The 25,102-nt window shown below is 32.6% G+C and overlaps 3 protein-coding genes and 1 non-coding gene across 9 annotated transcripts; 2 read left to right on the top strand and 2 right to left on the bottom strand.

Annotated features, from left to right (window-relative positions):
* Positions 1–1,686: 1,686 nt before the first annotated feature.
* LOC105342948 (uncharacterized) lies at positions 1,687–9,913 on the bottom strand. 3 transcript variants are annotated; one of them, XM_066081449.1, is made up of 9 exons: positions 9,837–9,913; positions 5,253–5,325; positions 4,935–5,017; positions 4,620–4,829; positions 4,444–4,503; positions 3,607–3,708; positions 2,976–3,099; positions 2,615–2,726; positions 1,689–2,369 (listed from the first exon to the last, which is right to left on the bottom strand). In XM_066081449.1, exons 2-9 carry the CDS (start codon positions 5,294–5,296, stop codon positions 2,055–2,057), a joined length of 1,050 nt encoding a protein of 349 aa, XP_065937521.1. In that variant the 5' UTR covers positions 5,297–5,325; positions 9,837–9,913; the 3' UTR covers positions 1,689–2,054. The 3 variants fall into 3 exon arrangements, with proteins under 3 accessions (XP_065937522.1, XP_065937521.1, XP_065937520.1); XM_066081448.1 differs by lacking the exon at positions 9,837–9,913 and adding an exon at positions 5,483–5,640; XM_066081450.1 differs by lacking the exons at positions 4,444–4,503; positions 9,837–9,913 and adding an exon at positions 5,483–5,640 and having other exon boundaries at positions 1,687–2,369.
* LOC105342958 (uncharacterized) lies at positions 8,850–12,143 on the top strand. Of its 2 annotated transcripts, none has more exons than XM_011450096.4 (6): positions 8,850–9,040; positions 9,552–9,626; positions 9,849–9,920; positions 10,520–10,649; positions 10,810–10,921; positions 11,564–12,143. In XM_011450096.4, exons 1-6 carry the CDS (start codon positions 8,926–8,928, stop codon positions 11,588–11,590), a joined length of 531 nt encoding a protein of 176 aa, XP_011448398.3. In that variant the 5' UTR covers positions 8,850–8,925; the 3' UTR covers positions 11,591–12,143. The 2 variants fall into 2 exon arrangements, with proteins under 2 accessions (XP_011448398.3, XP_011448404.3); XM_011450102.4 differs by having other exon boundaries at positions 9,573–9,626.
* A 622-nt stretch (positions 12,144–12,765) lies between these two features.
* On the bottom strand, positions 12,766–17,453 carry LOC105342975 (uncharacterized). Of its 3 annotated transcripts, XM_011450113.4 has the most exons (8): positions 17,271–17,427; positions 17,097–17,175; positions 16,829–16,893; positions 16,195–16,404; positions 15,075–15,185; positions 14,287–14,413; positions 13,990–14,116; positions 12,766–13,776 (listed from the first exon to the last, which is right to left on the bottom strand). In XM_011450113.4, exons 1-8 carry the CDS (start codon positions 17,275–17,277, stop codon positions 13,504–13,506), a joined length of 999 nt encoding a protein of 332 aa, XP_011448415.3. In that variant the 5' UTR covers positions 17,278–17,427; the 3' UTR covers positions 12,766–13,503. The 3 variants fall into 3 exon arrangements, with proteins under 3 accessions (XP_011448415.3, XP_065937523.1, XP_065937524.1); XM_066081451.1 differs by lacking the exon at positions 17,097–17,175 and having other exon boundaries at positions 17,271–17,453; XM_066081452.1 differs by lacking the exon at positions 15,075–15,185 and having other exon boundaries at positions 17,271–17,428.
* Positions 17,454–18,839: 1,386 nt separating this feature from the next.
* On the top strand, positions 18,840–21,920 carry LOC105335566 (uncharacterized). The gene is made up of 3 exons (XR_010712869.1): positions 18,840–19,489; positions 19,998–20,200; positions 20,418–21,920. It is a non-coding gene; the product is annotated as an uncharacterized protein (transcript).
* Positions 21,921–25,102: the final 3,182 nt, after the last annotated feature.

The raw sequence follows: 25,102 nt of genomic DNA on the forward strand, positions 1-25,102 counted from the left end.
ACATTTGGGACTACGCAGTACCATTTTACAAGGAGGAGAGGCAAAACAATTCATTATTGAATAAATTGTAATTTTTAAGAGAATGTTGCCAAAAGAATGAGCATATAAAACAATATAAAACAAGTGAACTAAGTAATGGTAATAGCTTCTTATGTAATTTAAATCTTTTAACGATAAATTTAATGTTCATGATCAATTTAGTGTCCTTTACGTTCCAAATTTGATTCATATGTTAGACAATTGATATGTAAATACTATCATATCGATTCTTGACGAATTCAACATATTAGTTATGACTGAAGAAATTTCATGTTATAAATGCAATACAATGTTACAAGAAATACAAAACTTACTGCACATATATGTCACATCATCTTCTTTGATAGTTCATATATGTAGTTATCTTCACTAAATTTTGAGGGATAAATGAGCAAAACAAATTAAGGAACAACATGATTTATAAAATAACGGATTGATTTAATAGACAAAATACAATCTAAACAATTAAAACAAAATAGCTATCTGTTCTGTCGTATTCGGTAACCTGCAATTACTCGTTGAATCCTCTTTCATGACGTTGTACAAGTTTACTTCCCATCTAACTGTATTATGTTGGATATTTGATATATTGTCCTTGTTAAATAAAGAGACAGTGTTTACTTACACTCAAACTCCAAAAATGTCATTGGTCTCAATGTATTTCAACATATTTTTATATTTAATTTAAAATATTGGTGGAAGATAAAAAAGAGAGTAAAAATTGAATATTAAGTCCTTTTTCACAGCACAATGGTGAAGTGATTATAAATTTCAGAGACGGGATGTACACACAAGCTTTGGATTACTTGAAGCACAGTAGTCAGAAACATGATGTTTGTGAAAAACTTATGCCCCCTCCCTTGGAAACATCCACAAAGAAAATGAACGTAAACTTCAAATAACTGGAATTTTTCTACGTCCAAGGGCCAAGGGCCATAATTCGGTCAAAAATTGCTCGATCGTACCTAATATCAAACTTGACCTAGATTGTCATGATAAACATATATACCAAATTTCATTTCAATATGTTCATCCTCTGCGAAGAAACTTAGCGAAAACTGCAAAAAACTAGAATTTTTCTACGTTGAAGGGCCATAACTCTGTCAAAAATTGCTCGATCGTACCCAATATCAAACTTGACCTAGATAGCATTATGATAAACTTGTATACCAAATTTCATTTCAATATGTTCATCCTCTGCAAAGACGATGAACAGAAACTGTTGGTGGACCGACAGACCGACCGACCGACAGACAGCAGCAAAGCAATATGCCCCCCCCCCCCTTCTTCGAAGGGGGGCATAAAAATCGAAATGTGGTGATAACGAAGTCTTGGAGTGTTCAAAATCAAAAGACCAAAGGAAAAATATAAAACAGTAGCTGATCAAACACGGAATTAGAGGTATGATCAGGTGACAAGGAGGAGTGAGTAACCTCTGCTGTTTTAAAAATTACAAGCAACAGAATGTATCATTTATGTTGCAAGAATATATTGGTAGTTTGTTATCAAATTAAAAATCATCCTATCTTATTGCAACAGTAACTGTATTTTATTCAATTTCTCGAATGATGAAAATATATGAAAAACACATACAGTAATAATGCAGTTTTAAGAATAACGATGAATAAATGAAGAATGGTTAGGTAAAATAATAATACGACTTTTATAACTCTTTGTTTCTCATCGTTAGACAATTTCAAAACTAGATTGATATTTCAATGTTTTTTTTTTCTGAAAGGTAAATAAAATATTGAGACTGTTAACGTCGTGGTATTTATTACATGTGGTTTTGAATTACTTACATGTAGTATTTAACACAAATACATTTTGAACTTCAACATCCAAGTCTGATCGAATAACTCTGTGTGATTTTTATATAAACTATATGTAATACAAATGTTCATGCTGTTAAAGGGATATTTACGGTGGTTGACAAGATATTGGCATCATGATTATTCTTAAACAATAATTTCATATCGTTGATACATGCGAGCTCCCTGTCCATATTTTATGCACTATGATCTCTTATCGTCTAGTACAAAGTAGTGATCATTTTCTTCCCCACTTCGGTATCTACTGTGCTCAGTTTCGTCTGCAATAACTTCTGTGTAAGTATTGGCTCGTGGTTGCATTTTGAGTGTTTCGTAATCCTTCTCCGTTGCAGTGAGTTCGAATGGTACACGGTGAGCATGATCATAGTGATCACCTGTATCTTCTATTTCCTTCTTTTCGTGAAGATGATTGTATATTGACTGACCAGGTTTTTCTTGATTGTTCGTTCTTTGTTCGTGAATATTTGCGGTACCTTGGGTAACATTTTGATAAACAGTCTAAAACAGAGACGTTTTAAATGATTATAAATTATTTTGAGGCATATAAGAATTGTCTTATAGAAACATTTAAGTCTTCATTGATTTATTCTTGCGTTTTTGCCATAAATGAAAAAAAAACACTTAAAACTTATATAAAACTGATATGAAAAAGAATTATCATTGTATTTTATTATCTGTAATATTTCTAGCCATAAAGAACTAATTAATGTATTACAGCATAAAAAACAAAAACAAAAACGTACGTTTGCGTTGACTACTTGTGCGTAGTATTTTTCGTCTAATTTCATAGGGTCCTTGGTATTTTCACCACTGTCTGAATATGCAGGGTTGTATTTCGACATCCCTGTAATATTTCTGTAATATATGCAAGTTCGTTTGTTTCAAATATTTTTTTTCTCACAACAATTTAAAGCATATCAAACGATACTGCATTATTTTTTTCCACATTGAAAATGGATTTTCAACAGTTTAGACTTTAAAACAAAACCATGAAAAGGTGAAGATAAATAAATTTGTAAATGTGTGATGTGGTAAACACATCACATGGAAAATAAAATGAAGAATGCAACATGCATATACTTTTTTTTATAAAACTAATATTACTCTTTAATTTTCTTGTTTTTTGAATGTCGATTTCTTCGCAGCAGTATGATCAATAGATATTCCACGCCTGCTCCCAGAACTACGCCTCCAATAAGGGCACCAGTTATGGCGAGATAAGGTGTTTCTGTATTATATGAGAACAAATTTTAACTGTCAACTTTGAGTGTAAAAATAAAGTCTTTAAACAATTACATGTATTTATTTCGAAAACAACAACAACAACCATAATCAGGTTATAAATAACGTAATAATTTGCATTTCGCGTCAAAAAAAATCTTAGCGTGCAAATTGCAACGTTGCTCGTATATGCCAAAAATAATCTGGCATAAGATTGTATAACATAGAAGAAAAAACATTCATAATAAACGCAATTTTCGTTACTAAGCCTTAAACCAATTTATAATTTCATGTACTTGCAGTTGCCATTCGAATCCTGTGACACAAAGTAAACTTTGAAACGTTTGCACCAGTACGTTCATTAATATTAGTAGATAGGTTTGAATACTACTTAATCAAGGAAATAAATTGGAGAAAGGAGTATCCTCAGTGAGATATGAAAGGATTATCTTTTTCATATCATTGGCAAATGGACGAGATTTTAACACATCTAACTCTAGATAAATCAACCTACCGCTATTTTGATTTGACCGATCTCCTAGCATTCCTGGGTTAATTGTTTTGCTCGAGTCTGTTGTGTAAGGTTTGTTGGTTGTTGGTGCCATTGTAGTTACAGCTGTATGAAATACAAGATATATGTACATCTAACACCTTGCCAGATAATTATGCCAGTGTCAAGGTTGAATATGCCTTATGATAATATACACCATTAACACAATTGCTTAGAAAATGTATGGCCACATTTGTTATTGGCGTATCTTATATGTACTTGTCAGGTAAGATTTTTTTAAAATCCTACAGAAAAATATTTCCCATATAAAAAAAATTCCCAAATGATTTTGTAGCTTTCATACCGGAATAAAAGACTAGCCATTAGACTATAAATTATGATAAGATTTGACCAAATCGTCCATAGGGTTTTAGATTTCAATAAAAGGATAAACTGCAAGTCTGTAATAAATTCCTATTTAAAAAAACTTTCCTCTATATGAAATATAATCATACAGCGTTTACAAAATTTCTTTGTTAAATATGTTCCTCCTATGGGGTTTGTTATTTTCCTACGGCATATTATATTTGGATAGGTGAGACACACAATTTTTTTTTTACATCTTTTCTAGACAATGATTTTTTTGAAACAATCATCCGTTACATAGTTATGGAGTTTAAGGGAACTGCATCTTAAGTGGATGCAAAAATGACACCTTCATATTTACAGAAGTATCCAGCTCATTAATCGTTATATGCACAAACATGTACTGAATAACACTTTAATTAACCTAGTACAGTTACACAAACTATTGCTAAACCTTATATACCATTTCTGTTTGCATTTGGTGAGTTTAATTACCTTCTGTGGTTTCCAGTGATGATGAAGATAATGTGCTTGTTAAGAATGCATCTTTATGTACTACAATCATGAGAAAAATTGATGGTTGTCAATTAAAAAAAAGCAGTAAATTTCAATTAATACGAATTTGACAATATATTGTAAAAATCGGGATGAAACATTCATGAGACTCTTACCGATACTTTGTATAAGGACCTGACTGTTTATGGTACATTTAAAGATATACTCCTTACATTCACATTCATTTGTTAAAGATTTCGATGCCTGTATGAACTTTGATGTTGGAAATTGAATAAAGATAGACACATTTGTTCTGTGCACTCTCCAATATCTACAGTTCTCTTTCGTAGCATGGCAAGTAATCTCATCGTCATAACAATATTCACCTTAAAAAAAATTCAATTCAAATATGCAATTATTTCTTAAAGGAAAAACGTTTTTCAATATATCTAGTATTTTCCACGTATAAAACGAAAAATAAATAGTATTACCTTTAATACTTATATCAGTTGAACACTCTGAGAACAAGGGAAAATCCTTGTAGTTTCGTATTACGTTCCCCAAACAGCCAAATCTATTAGAAAAAGTCAATCAAAACATTGTATCAAATATACATTTTTTATTAGTGCATATGTGACGGCTTGTGTTCATGTATATGAATAAAGATTGTGTCACGCTTGCATTCCATGCAGTTACAACTCTATAATCCTGTCTACACGTACATCATTATAAGTTTATATTAAATGCATGTATTTGAATTTTATAACATCAAATTTGATTGCATTTAATTCGATATCGCGAATACTTACGCGTTAAATAATTCCTCCTGAGGCCATAGCTCAGAAGCATTCATCCAACATGATAGAAACAGGAAGAAAATTCCTGAAATAAATGTACATGAGCTTTTGATAAACAAATCTTATTCTCTCTCTCTCTCTCTCTCTCTCTTTCTCTCTCTCTCTCTCTCTCTCTCTCTCTCTCTCTCTCTCTCTCTCTCTCTCTCTCTCTCTCTCTCTCTCTCTCTCTCTCTCTCTCTTACCTTGAAGTAGAGCCATACCCATGTTGATAACGATTGACCTTTTTACTTTCCATGTATTTATAAATGAAACCGTCTTTTAGTTTGAGAATGTGGAGGTATTTTAAGGTCGTGTACACGTGTACGGTTCAGTAAATTGTATTTGTAAGCCATTGTTGTGGACTAAAATTTAAATGTCTAGCTTTAAGTTTATCATGAAGAATGCGCTTCTCTCCCTTTTATTTATAAATTAAATAATCATGTATATTACATTGTATATTACACTTTTTATAGATGATAAATTTGAACATTATCCTTCGCTAAAGGTTACAGTAACCAGGCTGAAGCTAGCAACCATTAACAGCAGCCACTAAGCCCGTAGAAGCTAGCAGCCAATAAGGAATATCATCAAAATACTGGATTACTCGAACAGAAAATTATATTTTACTTTTTAAACGGCATATTTTAATTAATATCAAGAACATTTATGGATGAATAATTTTTCTAAGCATGGACAACCTCGGAGGCAGTAAAGCTCGCCTGAAAAAAAAATTAATGCGTTTGTGTCTAATGAATTCAATTGAATATTGGTAGCTGTCTATTCGTAAGCATAAAAATTGTTCCCCAAGTCTGTTTACTTTTCTCCAAAAATAACATGCATTAAAAATCATAAAATTTTAGGGCACCTATGACCCCTGCAAGGGTCCAGTTAGCTCACCCCAAATTTGCAGGTTTTAGCATTTGACAATGATATACGGATGAAATGCTAAAATATGGCAAAGTTCGGGTGAGCTAACTGAACTCTTGTAGGGGTCATAAGTGCCCTCTAATGCTTATTATGAAAACATCTTGAGGTCCTCTACCAAATCCTAGTGTTACCAAGTTCTTGTGGTCAATCTCAAGTGAGATATAAACCCCTGAAATGAGCCAGAACCCCTGGGAGCCACTTGGTGGTACCCCTACAGCCCAAATTTGAGACCGGGAAATTATAGCCCCATAGATCTCCTACACTACCCTGGTATTTCTTTGATGCACACTATAAAGATAAAAGAGATAATGGTCCGCCTTTCACCCCTATATCATTGTCAAATGCTAAAATATGGCAAAGTTCGGGTGAGCTAACTGAACTCTTGTAGGGGTCATAAGTGCCCTCTAATGCTTAATATGAATACTTCTTGAGGTCCTCTACCAAATCCTAGTGTTACCAAGTTCTTGTGGTCAATCTCAAGTGAGATATAAACCCCTGAAATGAGCCAGAACCCCTTGGAGCCACTTAGTGGTACCCATACAGCCCAAATATGAGACCGGGAAATAATAGCCCCATATGTCCCATACACGGCCCTGGTATTCGTTTGATGCACACTTCAAAGATAAAAGAGATAATGGTCCGCCTTTCACCTCTATATCATTGTGAAATGCTAAAACATAACAACGTTCGGGTGAGCTAAACCGACCCTTTTTCATTGTCATTGTTGTATTATTCGAAGGTTCACGTCAAAACATGGCTGAGACAAAATAATCCCAATTTCACCTGATGATTTTCGCTGTTTTTGACTGCGACATATGATAATTTTTTTATGAGAATAAAATCACAATGCTGGGTGTTCTATTGTCTCATATAAGTAATAATACGATGTCTTTTTGATTTTCGATTGATGTTATTTCCGGGGAGTGAAAAGGCCCGAGGATAATTTTTTAAAAACGCACATGTTCAACTTTGATGTAAACAGGTTATCTTGCCACATTGGATTGACTTTCGGTTTTTATTGTTACTGTATCATTTTATGCCTTTTTATTTACTTTAATTTATCATATCTTTTATATCATAATACGTTTGCATATCACTTTATACGATGTATATAGTTTTTCTATTTGTATCAATAAGATTTCACTTAGGATAACATTGTTTTCATTACTTATGACTCGTATAAACGTATTTCTTTTCTATCCAACAAAGACGCATTTATAACTCTTATCCAGGCGAGCTTAACTGCTTCGGAAGTCGTCAATGCTCGTACAAATTTTTGAGCATTAATCATTTTGAAATTAATTAAAGTATGTCGATCATTAAGTAAAATATAATTTTTTGTTCGAGTACTCTCAGTACTATGATGAATTTCCTTATTGTTTGCTAGTTTCTACTGTCATAGTGCCTGCTGTTAGCGGCTGCTAGCTTCAGCCTGGTGTTACAGTAAGCTATAATCATTTAATGAACACATATGCGTATAGGTTCTGAGGAAATGCCGGGCGAATGTTCAATATCTAAACATAGACTAATTGTAGATAGAAAATCTTAAATCTCGTCTGTAAAACAAAAATCTCACAAAAGTTACATCAATTAATTTATAGAAACCTATACAGCATACGATGAAACCCATCAATTTGTTTGCCCAAATTAAATAAGATGACTCAAGATATTGTGTTATGATTTCTTAAACTGCGTTTAAATTTTCAATGAAGAATGGCATTTAGCTCGTTAAACACAAAAAGCTTGATATGAAGAATGTCATTTAAAAACGAACTAAAAAATCATTACATAAAGGAATAAATAGTTATTACCGACCAGATACAATTACTTCTCAAGTCACGACCGTTTAAACAATCAATCAAGCGAATCATTTACGAATAAATCAATAAGACGAACAAGTGAATCATTTAAGTGTTGTATTTTTGTAAGACAATGCAGTCTCAATAGAATCAAATAATAGAATTAATTTAGGAATCTTCTTATCCAAAACGTTACATAAAAAAATAATGTGTAAATATCTTATTAAAAATATAATCAATAGAAGTAAAACATACGTGAACCTCATAGCATTGCATGCATTACATTTAACAATGACAACTGGTTTGAGTGTAAACTTTTGACAAAATGTTCACTCATTAGACATGACTGACGTTTAAACCCCGAACATATTATGCAGGTGGAAGGTAACATATCCTCATGCACGGGGTCTAGTCCGTCGTATATGTATCAATCTCATCACTTGTGAGGAAAAAGTATATCATGATATAGGCTAATTTTAAGTGCAATGTTATTGCAACCCCATAGCGGGGTGCATGTGAAGACAGTGAATTTTTGCAGTGATATATAATGTAATGAATTTTAAAATGGCATGATATTTAGTTGAACATTGCTGAATATAATTTGCTTGGCAGTTTTATGATGCTTTATTTGTGTGAGGTTGACAGTAATCTCAACATGTATTTATTATTTAAAAAATTAGAAAAACCTGCCGTTATAAAAAGGAAATCATGGGGGTGTGAACAAACTTTATATACTTCCATTCTTAGATGTTTGAATCATGGCATCACGATATGCAAACTAAGATATATTTCATAAAGTAAAAATAGTTCCTTCCTATACGAAAACAAGACTGAAGGATTAAGTATCAGTCATGAATTTTAAATTGAATTTCAAAAATCAAGGCAACTCTTGAAGAACTCTTGTGTCACTGTTCGTTGGTATGATTCCAGGTCTTACAAGTTTGCGTATATTTGTATTGAGTGGAATGATAATGATCATCACCTCAGACAGACCTTGGGGATATAGAAGGCGTTGTTGGAGTAAACGATGCTTTAGTAAGCACTGATTAATTGCTATAAGTAGGCTTTAAGAAATGATTCAGGGTTAAGTATCGTCAACCAGCAGAAGAAGTTACGAAATGAAATACACGTCAGTTTTAAAAGCTGTATTCAGTACAAATACAGAATATTTCTAAATTAAACGCGAGGAATTGACATCTGTATAAAATCGCGAGAGGTATATCTCGTGAATTTCAAATTTCTGACTTTTATTTTTCGGACACATGTAACCATGTAAAACTAAATACTGTAGAAGCAGAAATATTCGTTGTGGATTTAATTTCGTTATTTTCGTTAGCAGTAGAAATCAACGAAATTAAATCCATGACGAATTTTTAACCTAAGTAATAATGAATACAAAGATATTAATATGTCACGAAATTAAATCCCAACGAATTTTAATTTGGTTCAAAAACAACGAAATTTTGACCCAACGAATATATGTGCTTCTACAGTATGTATAATTGCAATTGCTCACTTTTGACTTTCATATCCAAATCGTTCTTAGATTGTCCATGCTATAATGCAGATCAGCCAACAGAAGATGACTTAAGTCCAACACAGGAGCCAACCTTTATTACAGGTAAACAATATCTAAGATTTTTCTATTTCTCTCCCTTTTTAGACTCTTTAAACTAAGATGGTTCGAATTGATAGAGGTACTGCCCAGTTAAATTATTCTTCATTTTTTACCGTAAACGTCTATTATTTTTTAAAGTATATGCTATCAAAGAACTTTTATTTGTAAATGAACAACTATATAAAACACTAAGTTAATTTCAATATTGCTCACCGAAATTTGAAGAAGAGTGTCCGTGTCAGGAATCAAGTCAACCAGTAACAACTTGTCCATCACCTGCTACATACTTTGTAACAGGTAAATTTACATCTCTCTCTCTCTCTCTCTCTCTCTCTCTCTCTCTCTCTCTCTCTCAGATTAAATGACAGAACATATACTAGACGTTCATTGCGTGTTGAAGTTTTGTAGATATCCTAGAAATTGATCTTTACGTACTTTTTGAAATACGTTAACTGTTCACAAGAAGCATTAACATCAACAACATTTAAATAAAAAACGCATTAGAAATACAATTTAGGAGGCTCCGATACAAACACATAGATCAATTGTAGCAATGTAACTGAAACTCTCTTAACGAAAAAGTATGCAAACCATACATCGTAGTATTTTCTTTGTTAAAATAACTTGTTTAACTACATTTTAAAACCTTGTTTTATAGTTTAATTTATAGATGTAGACATTCTAACTTAAATAAAACAAATAATAAATAAGTCATCCAATTAAGATTATCATAGTTTCGATTACCTTGAGCATCAATACGTTTTTTTAAAATAAATGATCAAAAATTCAGTCTAGTGCAATTAAGAGCGCATGATGAGACCATCATTGATATGACAAGAGGTATACATCAATTTTATTACTGTTATAGGTTCACTATTTCTTTTGTTTAAACTTAGAATTTCATTTCTACTTAATCCTTGGTGCTGGATTGGGGAGTTTTGTATTTGGAGTACTTGTAACCATTGCTATACATGCAATCATTCAGCGAAACAAAATTGCTATCGTAGAGAAGAAGTCCAATGAGACGTAAGTTTACTACCCTTTTTGTGTATTTTCTTTTTGTTCTGCGTATATATATAAATGATGTATAAATGTTGTAATAAAGATAGTTTAAAAACACACACACTATACGTGTCACGTTTTGTATGTCACGAGGTTGAGACGAGATGATGGAATATGATTTCAGTAGTAGCAAACAACTTCCTGAACACACCCACTGTGGATATATCCAGACGAGAAACCAACACCAGGTGCCTGGCGTGACTCAAGGGATCTATTTCTTTGACAGGGTAGAAGAGGTATTGTGCTGTGAAATTCAATCGGTTCAGATTTTATTGTTTTTGAAGGCAGGATGGTCAACAAATTTATCATCAGATCTACCTTAAAATTGTTGATATGATATTTAACCTATAAACCTTTATTTGATATAGATATTTTTTAAAAACCTTTATATAGAGCTCAATAGACTCCCAAAAATGGCCATGGTTATTCAACTCTCTTAAAAATAGTCATATGTATTGAGAAACCTATATATTAATTTTTTAAGAGGGTATTTGCACTTTTCCTAACAGCATTATACCCGGCATTTTATCAAGCCCGTTATAAAGTTACTATTTTTTAGGATACTGGAAACTGAAATATAAGTCGTACTGCGACGAAAATAAAACTTAACACAATAAATGTTTGTGTGTTTCACATGTAAATTTTCAAAAATGTGTTCGATATTAACAAAAGAAAATCAGATATTTGGAAGCAATATTTTGTAACTGTTGGAGATAAATAACTCAAAAAAGTTGATCAAGTTTCTTGTATGCTTTGTATTATTTCATATCATTGGCATGCTATCATTTCATAGTTGTTTTCAGTTTTTTTAAGATATTTCTTTTTAAAACATTAACCATTATGTGGCTTAGCTGAGATTTTTTAAATTTGAAATGCAGGATGAACTGTATGAAAACGTTAAATGATACACCACGGATAGAAGTTTGGAAAAGATGTATTCTGCACGAAATCCACACAAACATGATAAAAATAGAAAATAGACAAGAAATTGTTTTAGTTACTGTTTGCCTGTTGTTTGAATGTATTGACGGCAAAATGTGATGTAATGCACCGTCATTTAACCGAAAAGTCTTGTTTAAAGAAAGTACTAAATATGTATTTGACATAAAACTTGCTTGAATGTTTTTTTTTTTTTGTATACATCGCTTAGCAAAATGCAGATTTTAAAAATATTTTTTTTTTCTTCAATATTAGTTTCTTGCTGAGAAAGCATGTATGTAATTTTTTATTTATCTGGGAAATTTCGTATTTGTATAGCGTCAAATTTTCTTTGAGTAAAAGATTCGTAAAGTGGTTTTTAAAATGAAAAGGTCAACGTATTTCTCTCTCTCTCTCTCTCTCTCTCTCTCTCTTAGACAATCGAATGAGATGAATATTTTCATGTATTTATATGGCAATTCATAAGTGGTATTTTTCTTTAAAAGAATGATTTGGATATTAACAGTGAGTAATTTGTAGGAAACACATCTTTATTTCCGCTTTAATTTTTTTTAAAATCAGATTTATATAGATTTAATTTAGGAAAGTTGACAAAGTGTTTCCTGTTTTCTTTGTAATTTTATTGTCAAAACTCATAAGAAGATTTATTCTTTATTTGGTTTCCGTGTTGTATTAATAAGTAAGAACATTTGTTGCCCAGAACGTTGATACACGTAAGGAATAAGGAATCATTGTATGATTTTTATGAGGGAGATTATAAGGGTCGGACACGTGATCAAATTTAAGATAGATTTTATAGTAATAACCTCCTCATAAATGTCAAAGAATGATTCCTTATTACTTATAATTACAATATTTTTCAAATAAAGTGAGAACCTTTAAAAATCTTTGACATTTCTACATAACTTTCATCATGAAAACCACTTGAGTTTTTTGAGCATAGTTCATTTGGTACACAATCATATATATTTTTATAATTTTAACTAATATTACTACGCGGCAATCATCAACGATATTCTGCTGTTGGACATACCCATTTCATGATCAGGGCATGTGCCAATGTTGTAATCATTGAAAAAGAATAATGAAATTTTATTTATAGTTCTAACAAAGTTAAAGACAATGGAAAATATAAGCAGATTGAATATTTCGTTTAATTCAATGCAATATACATGTATATATGAATATATTGTTCAGAACACTTATGAGGTAGAAACGTAAACATAAATACATGTCAAATAAAAAATATTTTGTGAAATATCCAGACTAATGACAAATTGCAACAATTTTACCACTTAACTTGGACTTAAAAAAACCAAAATCTATCAGTGATTGGAGATAACACTAATATGCAACTTATTTTTAAAATGAGTTTCACTGTAGGCTCTCTTTAAAAAGTAATTGTACTTGAATATGAACACAAATACGTTGAATGGCAACAAAAATAAGGTTAACGTCGAGATGAAAAATTATAGTTTGAGAATTGTATGTTTTAATTATAATGAATTAGTTGCATATTGCATGTTAAATATGGGCAATATACTTGAGATGAACTAAATTCACTCTCAGATTAAAACAAATCCGTTGCTGATCTTCTACATTTCAACCGTTATATTTCATGTGGACATGACACCTAGGATAAAAACTTGCACACTTATGATAAACCAGAGCATTTCACATAAACAAATAATCTCATGGAATGTAATAAGATAAAGATAATACTCAATAATGTGTACTTTGAAAAATTTTATATTACAGTGAAACACACTTTATTCTTTATAACTTTAATGATAGGATTTAAATACTGTTGGCTATGAAGTTTATATCTATATTTATAGATAAAGAACATGATTCAGTGTCCTTCTTTCCATGGCTTGGCTTAGTTACCATGGCATTCACCATGATTTAGAAATCCGTCTCCCACAACTTCCGTATATTCATTTACCGGATTAGCAAAAGCGCTAGAATTATTTTTCATACCATTGCTGTCATTCATTGATGTTTTCGATATACCCCCTGGTGGTCTAACGTGATCGTAGTTATCCGTTGTTTCTTTATATTCTGATTCATTCAGATGACTGTACGTTTCACTGTAAGTTGCGTTGTCTTCTTGGTCATATCTCACTATAGGTTTGACGTGGGAAACCTTAGGCTAAAGCAAAAACATATATATATTTAATAACAATTAATTTAAAAAAATTTAAAATAAAACAATTGATAATGCAATTATTTTTCAGATTGTATAAGCAGATAGATTAGCTATATGTAAGGATGCTGTAAAAGATGATTTCATTGTGCTTTCAGCAAAACAAAATAAAGCGGCTGAAATATTGTTTTCATAATAATAAGTAAAAATACCACATACAGTATTGTCATTGATCGTCGTGTAAACATGGGAAGTATTTCTTGGTCTAGAATTTAATTGTTGATCGACAGGCACAGTGTACGGTGTGGATCCATATGCTGGATTCGCTGTTCCTAATTCTCTTTTTCTATGAATCAAAACAAAATGCACTCTTTGAATTAACTTACATCTTTTGCAACGGACTCTCTTTTATTGATTTCATTTATCCACTATCTATAGAATTTCTATGTCAGAAAAGCCAAAAAAATATTATACGAGGTTAGAAAACGTAAGGCGTTCTGATCTAGGCAATCTTACCTGGTGGTATGCTTCGGTTTTGCGTTTCGATACCACTTGGTCCCAAAATGTGACAAAATAACCCCCAAGACACCCAGAACAATGCCACCAAATAGAGCTCCGACTATTTCGCCAGCAGAAGAACTACCTTAAAGCACAGATTTATTGAAATGAATGCAACAGTTCTAATTGATGTCATTATTATGTTGTTTATTCAGAATTATTAAGAAATTAGTCCATCGCAACTATAGCGCAAAGATGTGTTTTTACTGATAGGAAGAAATAGCCAAATAGCAAATATAATGATGAACATGATTCTACTGTTTTTTTAAAAACATAATCAATGTGTATTTCTGCAATGCTGATTATTCTTTAAACATATGTGCACTGTCTTTCCTTTGTAAATTGCTTATTCATGAACATTCTTATGAAACCTACAGAAAACTGAAATTTTAATACCTGTATAGATTTCGTTAGACATAAATATACTAGATCAAATATTACAGAATGCATTCATTTATTAATTCAAATAGATGTTCTTTATAAATGTGTAAAATAAATTTTGTCCAAACTATTGCAGGTATTTTACATAACAAGATACGCCAATCATACGTAAAGCATGCATGATTACAAAATCAAGTTCAATAAGTCATTTGAAATACACTCAAAATGTCAAAATACCTTCAAGTTACATTTTAGCAAAGCAAATTTAAAAAAAAATATCTCATTTTCTTTGAAATCTAAGGTGAATTTCTTCTTTTCTAGTCAACGTGAATCATTTAATGAAGAGAACAATTCTTGCTAATTACTTTTCTGGGTTGAGCAAGGGGTCTCCGCAGTACTACCATTAGTAGGCTTATAAACCTCGGTTGTTAATGGGACTGTTGGTGAGAAGGATAAAGCATCTTCGTTACACAGTTCTGAAATGATACCCACATTAAATATATATCAAGCATTAGCAATTCGTTTTATAAAAGAAGTTGGCCTAACTTTGATAAATCCCAATCTTGTGAATACGAATTTGCTTTAGAGTCAGCAAAATTACGTCAGTGTACATGTCACAAACGCTAAGAGTCAGATTTTCTTAAAACTTTAATCGAACTTAAGGACTCACAGACCATTTAGATTAACTTAACGATGTTGTGTGTATAAATATGAGGAATTGATATAAAACCCACGAGGAAATAATATACTTTATCAAGTTGTTTATAGAGTCGATTTAAAATGAACAAGAGACTAAGAGTGAAATAAATATGCATTGGATAATGTCAATAAACTGCACGTGCTTCGTCCTGACGTCGTGGTGTCAAAAAATGTACTTTTATAAGTCGTTTAAAAATATATCTTGATAAATTGAATAAAACTAATATATGTTAGTTCTGAATTTAATGGGAGTAAAACGACAACGAGTGAAATTGTCTAATACGTACTTTTTTGATTACTGATAAAGCTTGATTGAAATCTGAGTGAAACTTGATTTTAATGATATAGTTTTTGTCATAATTCAAACGATATAATATTGCTGTCTACTCTTCAAGGGGTGGGGGGGGGGGGGTGTAAAATCTACATTGGCTGTTTAAACTGGCCTGTGTCAGTGATAATCATTGTTTTATTGCATTTGTCCTCTACTGACTATTACGACTCAGTTATTGATTCAATGTTGGTATACTTACCATTTTTGGCTAATTTTGAAGACACAGATACAGAATAAGTATATAAATATATTACACTATTTTTTTTTTAAATTACCTATCATTCATCGACCCACTCCCGAAAAACGATACCTCATTAGACAAACCTTGCTTATAAAATTGCTTTGATTCAATATCAGATATACAGTAAAATTTATACTACAAGTTTGACTGGTAGGTTTATCACAGAGAAGACATTGGAAAATGTAAATATATGTTTATCATAAATGTTACTTACCTTGAATGCCTGTAGTATCGTTCAATGAAACGTAACAGCTGAAATCTGTTCTCCCACATGCACACAATGTTGTAAACACTTTCTCGTTTTTAAGAATAGGATATGAAGACAAGAACACAATAATTGAGACCACGGTAAACTGCTGCTCTCGCTCTCCACACAGGGAATTGTTTCTATGACATTTTATATTAGGCGCTGAGCAGGCATTAGCTTAAAGAAAACGAAAAACAAAGTACTTTTTGGTGTGTAAAAATATGTAAATATATTACTATAACAGGTATATACATATAAGCTCTATGATTCGGACACGCAATCAACATGTAAAGCAATCTGACTAGTTTTCTGAACAATACCAAATAATGTGGGGACAAAAAATACAAAATGCTGTTTTAGGTACAAAAAATTATTATTTATTTAAATTAAAAAATAATAGCAAATCTGTTTCTATTTTGTTAAGGTCTCAAACAGTTTTTTTTAATGTAATATTTGCGATGAACTAGCTATATGTCAGCTTCTTCACAGATTGAATAATAATTATACAACCGGCCTTGACAAATAAAAGCAATATCTTTATAGTTCTAGAACTAATATATTTGTTGGTAGCTTAATTTCATTATGATAAAAACAAGCTTACATATATCCCATGGACAACTATAAATGGTGCCGTAATCATTCAAAACTCTTCCCAAGCAAGCCAATCTGACAACAAAGAATGACAGGTGATAACATTTTTTAGATTTAAACATGGCGACACAAAACGTCTTGTGTCTATTCTCAATATTAACATTACAGAATTACGTTGAAATCTTTTTTTTCCCTATTAAATATACAATGTATAGACTGTCTTTTTAAAGTCGACTTAACTAAGAAATAATGTGGATTGTTATGCTAACAATGCTTACTCTTGTTTTGGAATATTGAACAGACACCTAGATCTTTTAATGAGTAATAGCATAAAGATCCAGGTCAAAATGAATAGTTCTGAAATGAAAAAAGGATATTTACATGTCAACAAAAACTCAGTCTGCAAGGAGTATAATATATGAACACAATATATAACTTTAGAAGGCACTTACTTTTCATTGCTTGTTTTCTGGCCGTTGTTAAATATTCTCCCGAAATTGTGTTTAAAGTTTGCAACACACATACAGTTTAGGCGTGTGAATTTAAAGTCCACACTGTGAAATATACTGGTTATAGTAGAGGGAATTTTAAAAGGGCGATGTGCACAGCAGCACACCTGTATTGAATGTACAAGATTGATTTCATATTGACAATTGTCGTAAACCCCGGTGTGTAGTCATAAACAGGTGTAGGGGGTCGCTATACCAGCGAGCTTATTTCATGACAGTAACTGTGAAAATTATCAATATTGAAATCATTAATTTCCAATTCATAAATTAAAAGTATGCAATTATGCATTAGATAACGGGAAGATTAAATAAAAACGGATGCAAAAAACTATAGCAAAATTGCTACCTTTAAAAGAAATATAATTTTAAAATCCAAATCATTCACTTGTTTTAATTCCGAAGTTCTATACGAATAGATGTAAAATAAAGGTTTACTTCACAATTAATAGCACTACTTATGTTGTTACATGTATTAAATTGTGCGCTCGGTTGTACGGTGTAGCTTTGAAAACAAGACACCAACAGGCTTTTATGGTCTACTGAATACCATAGTTCATACACTGTCTCATATATGTATGTATGTTACTATAAAGCTTCATTACGGATGCCCTTATAGCGCTCAGTGTCCTTATAGCGCTCAGTGAGTCCGTCCGAGATCAATTTTCCGGGGCATATCTTTTTTCCCTTTTGGTTTTTTCGACGTCAACTGTCCTTATGCAACCAGTCATCTTATCGTCTGGCTATTTCAAAATAAAATGAACAAATATTTAATTGTTAACGGTCGACCTATGTCCGCCGGCAATATGTTACCCGAGTGACCTAAATAAATTCAATATTTACTTTATGGCGTTATTTGTCATCTCCCGTGAAAAAATCTTTAGGCAGTGAATTTCACAATTAATTGATGATGTTCATAGCCATATTCGCCCTGAACCTCCGACATTGGGGTTATGAATTTCACAATTTAGGGATATCCTTTTATAGATATCATAACAATTCATTTTATCTCCTGCTGTAAATGAAACGTTTTCAAATTTCACTATAAAGCCATAAAGATCTCGCCAAAGGGTCTAAACCCATGGCCAAAGAGCCATAAATTTAACAATTTGGTGGAGAGATTCATGAGCATCATAATCATGCATTAAATTTATCTCCCACTTTTGTGAAAGTAGGAAAGATTTTCTAAGATTTATTTTATACATATTTACTCAATAACTACATTGATCACGCATTTCACAATTTAGCTAGAGGGTTTCATGGACATATTACAATTATTCAGTTTTTCTAAAATGTATAGGAGAGCGTAAAAATTGAAAAGTTACCTTTTTTTTAGTAAACAGCCATATTGGACTCGCCTTGATTAATGTCTGAACCACTAACCCAGTAGCCATGAGTTAAAAAAATGAAAGAATGTTACGGAAATCAGAACCTTCAAATCTATATAGAAGTATAAAAACAATTCTAAGATTGGATACATTTTCACTAAATTGCCATATTAGCCGCACCCCTTCGTCAGGCTTCTGGTCCACAAACGCTGATATTTTCTCAAAATCTGAGATTTCTCAGAAAATGTTAGATCTTCTTACCAAACTGTGCCACCAAATAATTTTTTTTCTCAAAGTCAGACTTGTCTTGAAATTTTTCTCAAACGTGCGTGCCACCAATGTTTTTTTTTGACTGAAATAGGGGAAAAATTTAGATTTTTTAGAAAATTATGAGATTGGTATATAGCATCGTCTCAAGCCACGGGTTTTGTGTCCATTCTATTTCCACAAACCCGTGGCTGCGTCCTGGCTAATGCCCACGTTTTACATGAATATTCATAAATGCTTTTAACCAATGAAGTGTCTGTCTGAAGGAAAGAGTCAGAAAAATCTGTCCAATGAGAATCAGCGTTGCAAATCCCAGTTAGAGCAACTCACAATATGGCGGAACTCGAACTTCGAGAAGTTCAACGTGTGTTTGGAATCGATAATTTTACACATATTCAGTCGCAGACCCTGAAATATGTGTTGGAAGGAAAGGATGTTTTCCTTTCCATACGAACCGATGGTGGAAAGTCTATGGCTTACCAAGCTTTTCCTTTCTTAGCCAAACCAAGTAATCCTTGTCACTGTCAGGTCTTGATAATCAGTCCGCTGTTGTCAATCATGAAAGAACAGGTTTGTTTTTATTCTCTTAATTCTAATCTAATTAACATTTTGTAAAACATTCTTACGGTATGCTCTTAACATATATAAATCTATACGAAAGATATTCAATTAAGAAGAAAGTGTTGACATTCATCACATATATTTTTTAATTTACCAAAATTTAGAATTTAATCAGACTTAGCTAGGATTTATGAATGAAAATTAAGATTATCTATAAAAAATGAATAAAAGTATTTGGCCGAAAAATATTGTATGTTGAACTGGTGGTCTAGTGATTCATTTCATGCTTAGAGAGTTTATCTTTGAGTGGATATTTAAGGGAGGGGCATCACCCTAGACCCCCTACTTTATGCCAAAATTGCTGGATCCACCCTTGTATTACATGTATAAAACAACAAACAATCCATTATATCCAGATTTTGAAATAAATCCCAGTTTGATAAGGAGTAAACAATTAAAAATTATGTACACTGTATATTGATTGGAAAATTTTCACCAGCTACACTATTTTTTTAAGGTTTCCTATCTGAGGTCACTGGGGTTGCATGCAAATTACATTCACAAGGAATGTGATAAGGAATCCATAAAAGCAGGCAAAACAACATATGTCTATACATCCCCTGAGGCTGTACTATCAGATGACATGTGGAGGAGCATGCCCATTGAATCTTCAAGTTTCAAACTATTTGTGGTAGACGAAGCTCACATGGTTATCAACTGGTACGTGTAATAATTATTACCACTAGCATGAAATTTTTATTATCAATTTTATTTTTTGAAAAGTATAAACATAAATAATTTACAATAGACTAAATTCCTTTTATCTAGGATTTTGAAGGGGGGAAATTTATAGTGATTTGAGAAATTCATTTCTTTACATAGAAACACTGTCCTCATGAATCCTTGAATTGCGTTATAATCTTTAAACTTATTACAGGGGTGAAAGTTCTGGAAAAAGTGAGCCATTTCGGGAATGGTTTGGTAGACTTGGTGAAATCAGGTCCCTGATAGCATGTCCAGCACTTGTCATTACATCAACAGCCAGCAGAGCAAGTAGGAGAAAGCTGAGAAAGAAGCTTGCACTCGTGAACTTCCATGAAATTGTAGAGAGTCCTGACAGAGAAAGCATTAAACTTTTTGTTGAAAAGATAAAGCTGAATGAAAAAATCAGTGTGACCTTTTCTTGGCTGATTGACATGGTCATGGATCAGGGTGGTGAATGCCCACGACATATTATCTTTTGTCCGAGCATAAAATTGTGTGCAGATATGTAGTTTGCTTTAAAAGTAAGATTAAATGAATGTATTAATTATATTGAAATGTTCCATTCTTGTACAACTGATCAGGTGAAAGATGCAATAAGAGAGGATATGGAAAATAAAGATGGACATATTAGGGTACTTATTGCAACTAGTGCTGCAGGAATGGGGGTGAACTACAAAAGTGTTAATAATATTATTCATTATGGGCCACCCAAAGATTTAGATGTCTTCATACAACAGTTAGGACGTGCTGGTAGGGATGGCACTCAGTCTTATGATTTACTTATTTACAGTAGTAGACATTTACGTAAGTTAGATACTGATATGTTAGATTATGCAAAAAATACTGAAACATGTCGCAGGAAAAAACTGTTAGAATCTTACAATTCTGTTCCAAGTGCTGATTTAGTTAAACATTTGTGCTGTGATGTTTGCGATATGCAATGTGACTGTCATGAAGTAAATTGCGAGTCCTTTAGAACTATGTATCATATTTATAAATCTGAATTTGACATGAAAGTTCAAGTGAATCCAGCATGTCCAGTGACAATTATAGTATAGATACATCAAAAACTATAAGTGAATCTGAAAGTGATTAAGCATAAAATTATGTTGAAATACATGTACAGTATTTGTACGTATTTCATAGTACTACTCCATACATGTAATAATTGTATACTAATAGATGCATATGACTAAGTGTGTATATACAAGTATTTAGAGGAACTTCCGAAGTTGACTTTTCAGCAATTAATATACACTTGCTGTACAACTGATTTAGTGCAATTCTGAATACAGTAAAACTTGTCTAATCAGGATATCACCATAGAAATTGGCCAGATTACAAATTCTTTATGAGATATTTAAAACAACTGAAATAAAAATTGACAATGCACTAAAGGTGTTATAGGCATGTTTCATAGTACACAAAATCCGAATTTGACAAGTTTTGCTGTATACAATGTATAAAATTATGTTCATTCTTAAAATGTTTTAAATATGTCAATGCAAAACAACTGATGTAAACTAATGTAATATTTAATTGAGCAGAAGCAGTTTTCTGCCAATAAATATTCAAATGTAAACTGTTTGCACTATGACAATTCTCTGAAATTTTATTATGTTTATGAGAACTTATGAAATAAATGCTCTTTGTAAATTCTCATGTAAATGATATAAAGCAGAATATAAATAATTATATTTACAAAAAGTTTTCACTTCATTATTTTTAGCTCCCATATCTGTCATTTTTATTATGTATTTATTATTTAAACCAGTTAAAGGGGCTCAAAATACCAAGAATAAATGACTTGGACTTTTTGAAAATTATATGTGAAGGTGTATATACATGCACATGCATGAAGTTTATCCAACTCAATCTTAAAACAGTGTTATCAGAAATACTACAGTCAAACTTTGTTATCTTGAACTAGATGGGACTGTTTAAATACTTTGAGATATCTGAGTATTCGAGATATCAAGAGTAAAATACTAAAACAATTAGTAGTTGGGACTTAAAAATCACTTCGACATATCCATTGTATTCGAGATATCAGTGTTCGAGATATCAAAGCTCAACTGTATTTATACTATATGACCACTTACACTGAAAACAGTGGACAAAATCTATACATCTTTCCGATAATTTAATTTAACATGGTGTTATTAGAAATAATCGTGTTTTCAACAATCCACTGGTACAGTTTTAAAGCATCAATTGATTCAAGCGGTTTTTTTAATTTCGTGAAACTTTTCCATTCCAGATCAGTCAACTGTCCATTGCACATACTTAAAGCTGCTTGGTTGGATTTTTTTGTAATTACAGTATCAACATTTTTTCCATACAAATCATTAATCTTAGAAAGTTATGGACTTTCTCCTATTTACACCGGCAGAATCAGTCTCCTTTCAAAGTTAGAAATATTCAAAGTAAATAAAAATAATTTTTCTTTGGGCAAACGAAAAAACAAACCAAAATGCATCACGGGAATGTTTAGAAAAGGAAACCGCTTGGTTTCGTCCCCCGAATGATTGGGGTTATTCAACCCGCATGCTATGCATCGATTGGAAAGAAAGCAGACTTTGGAAATATTAGCGAACAAAACGTACACATGTTTATTTGTAATTGTCTGATCATTTCGACCTTCATTTAAAGCGATGTCAAAGTCGTAATACAACCATACCCGTCTCGTCGTCAGGGGTGAAATTTAACATTAGCCGAAATAACGCGGTACCTTTTAATGTCCTTTGTTTTGTTAGCAAATTTTGTACGTATTTTTCTTCATTGAAATTTGGCATAATTGACGGGTAAAACTACTGCAATGTCTATTATTATACATAAACTAAGCATAGCCATCGTTTAAAAGCGTGCATAAAATTTGATATAAAATCGGACCAAGCAGCTTTAATATACAGTTCGCAATAGTCATAATGTCAGTGCGCTTATCCACATCTGGCCTAACTCGGGATGAACGAATAGTGTTATTTTCCTTTAGAAGGCTCATTTTCACGTCATCAAGAACTTGCGTTGTTAGTGTTATGGTTCGCGCTGAATTGAAACTTTTGTTAGCTCCCTGAGTCTTGAGCTGGTTCTTTATGGTCTTAACTTGAAGTTCCACGCAGTTATCGCTCGGAATGTTTTTGTCAACTCCACCAACTAGATTAGTGCTAATGTTCCATTTGTATTCAAAGCTTTCACGAGGAGACAATAAAGTAATAGTGTAGGAAATCATTCTCCATAACCAGATTTGATATTTGTAATGCCTTGTTGCTGATGCATATAACCACTCCAATTTTGCATTTCGTATACATCTTTCTCCATCTGCTATCCTGTACGCATCATTGGTGTCATATAATAAGCATGCCATACTCAGAAAACAAGTAACTGCATCACCCAAGCTCACCGTTTGTGAAGGTACATGAAACTGCCACTTATGAACTTTGCACAAATGCCGCCTAAAATGTCCATCAGTCTTGTAATGTTTCCCACAGAAACAAGTAAATCCACCAGGACTTTTCATCTGATGAATGTTCTGCATGTCTTGATCTAAAAGATGAAAGTTGTCTCTAAGCTTCACAACAGCCTTTGTTTCATCTATACCTAAGTTGGTCATCACAGCATCAGCTTGTGTTAAAATCCATTGCAGCTGCTCTTCACTACTCATAATGGAAACAAGAGGCCCATGGGCCACATCGCTCACCTGAGGAACAATAGGTATTGGGATATATGGGATATAAACCTACATCAAACTCTGAACCTTCTTGTAAAGCCAAAGAATTGTCCTGGGGCCAAAGTCTTAACAATTGTAAAGAATCATCTAGCTGATTAGTTTCTGAGAAATTTTTATTCATATATTCCTATGTTCAACCTATTTCAACCCCCCATTGTGGCCCCACCCTACCCCCGGGGGTCATGATTTTCACAACTTTGAATCTACACTACCTGAGGATGCTTCCACACAAGTTTCAGCTTTCCTGGCTGATTAGTTTCTGAGAAGAAGATTTTTAAAAATTTACGCTATATACATGTATTCATGTGTTAAACTTAGACCCCCCAATGTGGCCTCACCCTACCCCCAGGGGTAATGATTTTTACAACTTTGTATCTACACTACCTTCCACACAAGTTTCAGCTTTCCTGGCTGATTAGTGTCTGAGAAGAAGATTTTTAAAGATTAACTCTATATATTCCTATGTTAAACTTCAACCCCCCATTGTGGCCCCATCCTATCCCCGGGGGACATAATTTTCACAACTTTGTATCTACACTACCCGAAGATGCTTCCACACAAGTTTCAGCTTTCCTGGCTGATTAGTTTCTAAGAAGAAGATTTTTAAAGATTTACTCTATATATTCCTATGTAAAAGTTTGACACCCCCCCCCCCCTCATTGTGGCCCCATCCTACCCCCGAGGGTCATGAATTTCACAACATTGTATCTACACTACCTGAGGATGCTTCCACACAAGTTTCAGCTTTCCTGGCTGATTAGTTTCTAAGAAGAAGATTTTTAAAGATTTACTCTGTATATTCCTATGTAAAAGTTTGACACCCCCCCTTCCTCATTGTGGCCCCATCCTACCCCCGAGGGTCATGAATTTCACAACATTGTATCTACACTACCTGAGGATGCTTCCACACAAGTTTCAGCTTTCCTGATCTTATGGTTCATGAGAAGAAGATTTTTTTAAAGATTTACTCTGTATATTCCTATGTAAAAGTTCGACCCCCCCATTGTGGCCCCACCCTATCCCCGGTGGTCATGATTTTCACAACTTTGAATCTACACTACCAGAGAATGCTTTCACACAAGTGTCAGCTTTCCTGGCTGATTAGTTTCTGAGAAGAAGATTTTTAAAGA

This window comes from Magallana gigas, chromosome 4, assembly GCF_963853765.1.
Source record: "Magallana gigas chromosome 4, xbMagGiga1.1, whole genome shotgun sequence".
Lineage (NCBI taxonomy): Eukaryota > Metazoa > Mollusca > Bivalvia > Ostreida > Ostreidae > Magallana > Magallana gigas.

What these genes read in the sequence shown, in the direction of transcription:
- LOC105342948 (XM_066081448.1), bottom strand. Translation starts at nt 5,504, where the DNA reads ATGGGTATGGCTCTACTTCAAG. An exon ending in GGTCCTTATACAAAGTATCG is followed by an intron (nt 4,504 to 4,619) that starts GTAAGAGTCTCA and finishes TCATGATTGTAG; the next exon opens with TACATAAAGATGCATTCTTA. An exon ending in TCGGTCAAATCAAAATAGCG is followed by an intron (nt 3,100 to 3,606) that starts GTAGGTTGATTT and finishes CATATAATACAG; the next exon opens with AAACACCTTATCTCGCCATA.
- LOC105342958 (XM_011450096.4), top strand. Translation starts at nt 8,926, where the DNA reads ATGATTCCAGGTCTTACAAGTTTGCGTATATTTGTATTGAGTGGAATG. An exon ending in TGCTACATACTTTGTAACAG is followed by an intron (nt 9,921 to 10,519) that starts GTAAATTTACAT and finishes GTTTAAACTTAG; the next exon opens with AATTTCATTTCTACTTAATC. An exon ending in TCTTTGACAGGGTAGAAGAG is followed by an intron (nt 10,922 to 11,563) that starts GTATTGTGCTGT and finishes TTTGAAATGCAG; the next exon opens with GATGAACTGTATGAAAACGT.
- LOC105342975 (XM_011450113.4), bottom strand. An exon ending in CGATACTACAGGCATTCAAG is followed by an intron (nt 15,186 to 16,194) that starts GTAAGTAACATT and finishes GTATCATTTCAG; the next exon opens with AACTGTGTAACGAAGATGCT. An exon ending in CGACGATCAATGACAATACT is followed by an intron (nt 13,777 to 13,989) that starts GTATGTGGTATT and finishes TTTTTGCTTTAG; the next exon opens with CCTAAGGTTTCCCACGTCAA.